General features: G+C 41.7%; 1 protein-coding gene across 4 annotated transcripts in view; it reads right to left on the reverse strand.

Moving 5' to 3' along the window:
• Positions 1–5,878, reverse strand: part of rnf34b (ring finger protein 34b) — a 21,146-nt gene extending 15,268 nt beyond the window's left edge. For 2 of the 4 annotated variants that reach the window (XM_005735252.2, XM_005735249.2), the window contains exon 1: positions 5,739–5,878. In XM_005735252.2, the coding sequence (XP_005735309.1) occupies positions 5,739–5,744 (6 nt within the window). In that variant the 5' untranslated portion in view covers positions 5,745–5,878. Of the gene's footprint in view, positions 1–4,974; positions 5,025–5,299; positions 5,338–5,738 lie in introns of those variants that run through there. The other 2 variants (XM_005735251.2, XM_005735250.2) reach the window with 2 other exon arrangements.
• Between the last annotated feature and the right edge of the window lie 402 nt (positions 5,879–6,280).

Here is a 6,280-nt window from a genome sequence, read left to right on the forward strand (position 1 = left end):
AAATAAATTACAAATTTTGTATTGTTCGATACATATGCGTACCAAACCGAAAGCACTGTATTGAACGGTTCAATATCGATACGAGTATCGTTGCACCCCTAATCATTACACCGGGACCAGCCCGAATCCTTGAATGCATAGCTCGCAGTTGTTTATGCCGAATTATCTCCAATTTTCCTTTTCTTAGCTGACAGCAGTGGCACCCGGCGTGGTCTTCTGCTGCTGTAGCCCATCTGCTTCAACGCTTCACTTGTTGTGTGTCCAGAGATGGTCTTCTGTGAACCTTGATTGTAACAAGAGGTTATTTGGGGTTTTTTTCCTCACTGGATATTTTCCCTTTTATCACACCAGTTTTATCTGTAAACCTGAGAGGTAGTTGTGTGGAAAAATCCCTGTATATCAGCAGTTTCTACAATACTCTGGAACCAACAACCACGCCACGTTCAGTCACTTTAATCGTGTTTTTTCCTCATCCTGATGCTCAGTTTGAACTCCAGCAGGTCCTCCTGACCATGTCAAAACCTGCCGAGTTGCTGTCAGGTGACTGGATGAATTATATATCGTAGAAAAATGTAAAAAAGTAAAATAAAAATAAACAAGAGATTTTGAACTTTTCTGATTGTCAAATTTATTGTAGAGGATGACCCCAGATGCCTCACTCACTGTCTCGTTCTCAATACTTAAACAAACCATACAACCACGCATTATCGGTGGATTGGTAGCTACCTGGCTACCAATCCACCAGTATATTATGTTATATTAATGAAATAAATATCTATAAACATATATATAAAAAAAAAACGCTATATAATAAAAGTACATTTTTAATTTTATTATATAGATTTTATTTGTTTTTTATAGATTGCTGCTTATCCTTGGTACATTCCTCCACAAGCTGCTCACTTTATCCAGATATATTTATGTAGAGTTACACTAAATCTTGTATTACTCGCCTGTGGCACAAACTTGACCCCGTGGTTAGCTGCTAAGAAGTCTCCGGTTAGATAAAACCTCTCTCATAAGGGAATGAAGCCACTAAAAGGAATTTTACTGCATTCTCCAGGATGAGGAGCCACTGCAGCCTGGCCATGAAAACAGTCTTATTTGGCTTTAAGCCAGCAGCACGAGTTCCCCGTGTCACTTCAATTAGCACACTGCGAGCTCTGTAGGCAGGGAGTCCTGAATAAACAAGTGACAAGTGCAAACATCACATGTAGGGCAGCGATTTAGTTTTTTTTTTTTGTGCTTTGTTTTGTTTGTTTTATCTTCACTCAACAGTCTTAACTTGAATGATACCTCTGGGGATACTGTACTGTGCATTTTTATCATTCCTGTCACCTGTCACATTTCAGACACTGCTGCTGGGGTTCAGCCATCACACTGACTAGCCCCTACACACAAGCTTAAAGTGTGAAAGTAGCAAAATCTAACAGAGGCATGGATTTAAATAGAAAAACCCACAGGGGAAAGCCTTGTGTGGCCAAACAGCTAGCCGACCTCATAAAATGAGCCTAGAAGATAAAAACTTAAAAACTGCCCAAGCATCCACAAGTGTAACCGGGATGAGAACCTAGATGAGGCTTAAATGGGTCACTGACAGACTGACGCAAACTGGAGAAATGAGTCACATACTGAGACAGACGATTTTAACCTTGCTTCAAACTGTACTGGGTGACTTTTGATAGCATTTGTGCATGACTTTCTGAACTACTAAACATCAAATGAAGAAACAGTCTCTCAAACAAAAGATCTTCTCTTTCTCTGGACGTGGATATGTAATAGTAAGCAAACACGCTGACCCCACAGTGAAACGGAGAGCACAGGAGAGCAGCAAAGCGGCAGCAGAGACTCTCACGCAGAGCTGAAATTACATAAGTGCACATGAATTGGACTATATAATTAACATAAATGACTTTGTTTTACTTGGAGCTCTGACACTGCTTTTACTTTTATTTTCTGTCCTTATAACTGACATTTTGAATATAGACTAACATGCATCAAGCCAGCTACAAAAACAACACAAGGATGGGGTTCTAATAAAATTACTCAAGTTGCACTATGGGAAATGTAGGAATTGAATAATAATAATGGAATTCAGCGTAGAAGGAAAATAAACTTTAAATACTTTAAATGGGAGTGCTTTACTGGTGCATTGCAGTGCCCCGATAGCATAATTTGATTATCGATGGTGACCTTTGTTGATGTCACGTCCCCATCCCTCTTCCTTTACCTTTCCCCCCTTGCAAGAAACACAACTGCAAAACTTAAGATGTATTTTAAGTGTTTGCAGGACTCGGAAAGCACTGACGCACGTTGCATTGTTGAATTAAGTCATCGGCTGGGTCTTGGCTTCTTGTAGCAGTACTCAATGTGAACCTCTGAATGATGTTTGTGGTAATGTAAGCATAAGGCTTTGATAAACAGAGGGAAATCTGTAAAAGTGGATATTATTCTTCTGTTAAAGGAGTGAAATCTAAACAAAAAAAACAAAACCCAAAGTACTCTGGCTACATCTGTCTAAATGATACAAATGACACCTGGGGCTGACTTCTGCAAGTCTGCACGCACATGTGGACCAACCAGAGACTATTATGAGGACTTTTGAGAGAAAACTGTGCACTGTCATACATTTTATTGAAGGGGCCTTCAATGCTAATCTTCCACCATCCACCACCTCTCTCCCGCCTTTTCATTTCCTTTCTCTCTCCTGAATCTCTCTCAGTTTCCCCCCCTCTTGTATCAACTGCAAATGTCACTCACACTGTGAAAAGTGAATTCAGCTGGCTGCCTGTTTATACCGGAGATAATGGTTTCAGAAAAAAAATAACTAATTGATTTAACGCCTTTAGACATTTGTCTGAAGATGATGGAGCTAAATGTGATAGTTTTCCATTTAAATTATGACACAAATACAGTCAGTGATGTCTGCTGGAGGATGCAGATGTCAAAGTCTGGAGAAATATGCATGTGCAAATCAAACTGCTACAGGCAAAGTTGGATTTGTGCGTGCAAAATGTGAAATTGACAAAGTCTATTCTGAAGGCAAAGGACGACTTGGCTGGATTTAGCCCTGGAAACAGATGCCGAGTCCTGCAGTCCTGCAATATAAAAACTGTCATGAAATATCACCAGGAATCTCGTGCACCCCTTTGATTCTTTATAGCTTCAGTCAGTTTAGTCCCATTTGGAACAAAGTGTGATACACTGGAAGCGGGGATTTGTGACTATTTACTCCCACCATGCCCAGTATGGGCTTCGAGATGGCCGTGAAAACGAGAATTTTTAAATGCAAAATAAAGAAAAAAAAAAGAAAAAGCCAACCACTTAAGTCAGAGGTTTAACTCTGAATAAAATGGCACTGGCAGCACAGACTGTACAGCAGTCTTTCCCGTTTTGAGATGCATGCTTACACAACCCAGCGCCGTCCCGTCCACAGGGGCAGAAAAGCTGCTTTTCAATTTAAACCAGATTAGTCAATAAAACGTCACATCCATTTTGCTTTCCCGGGACACAGCGAGTGATGATGTGCCTCGGGAAAATTAACTTCACAGAGTTAAGCCGTCTGTTTTCTTATCTGCCACAATATTGCGATAAACAGGAGAGGGGGAGGAAGGGAGGCATTAAAAAAGAAAAAAAGGTCTTAGTTGAATCTGCAAAAAAAAAAAAAAAAAAAAAGATTATCAGAACAGCCTTTCAGTCAAAAATCACGTCCTCTGTGATTTCAACCTGAACCCCAGCTCACTTATTCTCCAAAAAAGCTTCTATTTTACGAGGACGGGCCTTGCACATAAAATCAAGTTAGTTAAAAGCAACCATTAAGAGCTACAAATGCACCGATATATCAGCCAAACATCAATATCGTCCCCGTTCGCTGCCATCAACCTGCCAGCAAATGGGATGACATTTACTGATGACTCTGGCCAAAATGTCTTTTCTGCTGTGCCACATAAATTTTGCGCCTGTTTAATGTTTGAATATAGTGATATGATGGGAGTTTTATTCCCTTGTTTTCTTAGCACACAGGAGGAAAACTGCAAAAACAAACAACTTCTTTGGTAATCAGCCAAATGGTTATTTTAAGCATCAGAATTGGCTCACAAGTTCAAGATGGGTGCATCACCACTAATTGCAACTATAGAAAAAATATTTCCCTTTTTACCCACTAAGAGCCAAATGAGAAGCTACAATAACACTGATGAATCCAAAGCTAAACAGAAGAGCAGCATAGCTCCAAAACAAGAAAAAAAGGGGGATTAGTGAAAGAAAACCTACATAACACAAATAAACATCAAATATTATAACAATCCAGCAATCTTTAGAGACTTGACTGTAAAAATTTGGCCGGCAAAACCTAAATAATATTTAAAAAAAAACAAAAAAAAAACCCCTCCTCAACACACTGCAGCCTAAAACGTGCAGGAAAACAGACGACGGGGTGATGGGCCAACACATGTTCAACATTTACAAGAAATGCTGCAAAGTGAGAAAATGTGACCATACACACAAACCACGCAAGAAGCTAAAACGCCCTTCTGTTTAAATGTTTCAGTGGCATGTTTCAGAAAATGTTCCATCTGCTGAAATCCCTGCAGCATTTCAGTGCCGATGATGCTTCCATAAGTTTGCTGTGTGTTGGGCCACTTCGGGGTGACTAAAGAAACAGCCTGACCTGGCACAAAGAACATATCATTTCACTATGAATCATAGGAAAAGGATTTCACAGAAAAAAAGAGACACACCAATCCAAAGCAGTGCTTTAGTGAGGAGTTAAAAAACTATGTATTTGGTTATTTTGCACCTCTGGAATTAAGAGAGGCTTTATTTATAAAAAGGGGGACATTTCCCTTTTAAGGTAATCACTGATGCATGCGATGAGCTTTTAAAAAAAATCATCCAGTCAGCTTTAACTGTAACAGATGACTAAGTGTCAACTGCCACCGACAGCAGCACAGTTTTCGTACTGTGTACACTCACGTTCCTTGATGCTGCTGCTGTTTCACTTCACCTTTCACACCGACTTCCACCAGAAACCTGCCACCACCAGAGGACCAATGACATCATCGCTGTAGTCTTCATCATTATCTGTCCTAAGCTGCCAGACAGCTTCATCACCTTTCCTTCCTATGCTGCAGCCTGTAGCTGCTACAGCACAGGCGCACACAAACAAACACACGCATATACACAAGCGCACACTGAGAGGAAGGAGACTCCTGCACAGCCTGACACAGCTTGGACCTGAGAGGTGACCCTCTCGGTATCCCGAGACGTCTCCCGAACATCCCCACGCTCTCTCACTCACCGGCCGCAGTGTCTCTATCTCGTTAGAGCGGATTAAAGCCTGACGATGAATGGATGTCGCTCTGGCCACTGAACTAGCACTCTGGGGTCAAAGCAGGCTCATTAAAAGGCTACACACTGTACCCAGTGTTTATCAGGACGGCTGGAGACGTGGGGAAAGCGTTTCCAGGCTTGCACCCTCGACAGGAAAATAATGCAAACCCCAGACTGTCAGGCGCTGGAATGACAGCGGCGAGTAATGAAATGTGATGGCAAGTTAAAAATTAAAGAGTGTCTGCAGCGTTCAAGCCTGTTGATACAACTGCACACAAATGAAATTAACTGGCATTAGGATGGGGATATTCCCTGCTTCTCGATGCAGCACCCCCTGCACATCACGGCACCGCATGAGCCTCGTTAACAATCCAAATCACAATCGAGCTGCAGAAACAGGCACATACCTTCATTGCACCTCTCGTCTGAGGAATTTGCCGAGTAATGTCAGAACGACGACCATTGCAAGTGCACACGGAATCAAACCATTACGTCTTCCCTCTCTCCGGCTACCAGTGTGTATGGAGTAAGCATAACGTAATGGCCAAGACAGCCACAGCCAATCACAAAGAGCACACGGGCGCTGGTATCTTTAGCAGCCAATCCGCCCCGACACATCACCGGAGTAGGCGTTCACGCCTGTGCGTAAGGACGCATCTGAGCGTGCCAGACGAATCACGCTATTTTATTTCTCCTCAGCGTTGGTTTATTCTGGTGACTTAGCAGCAATAAGCATTATAATAAGGTGGTCAGCTTTAACAGCCCTCACACAAATTTGGTGCCTTTCACAATGAAAACTCCTTGAAATCGCAAAATATAACACATCAGCTTGAAGGGGTCGTATCTGCAGGAAGAGGTGATAACTAAGCTTATCTTCCGCACCAGCACACGCTGTGTTATTTCTGTCTGTTTGTACCAAAACTAAATGCGTTTACAGTCTTATTTACAG

The sequence above is a fragment of the Pundamilia nyererei genome, unplaced genomic scaffold (assembly GCF_000239375.1).
Source record: "Pundamilia nyererei isolate P.nyererei 1_Seehausen unplaced genomic scaffold, PunNye1.0 scaffold00063, whole genome shotgun sequence".
NCBI lineage: Eukaryota > Metazoa > Chordata > Actinopteri > Cichliformes > Cichlidae > Pundamilia > Pundamilia nyererei.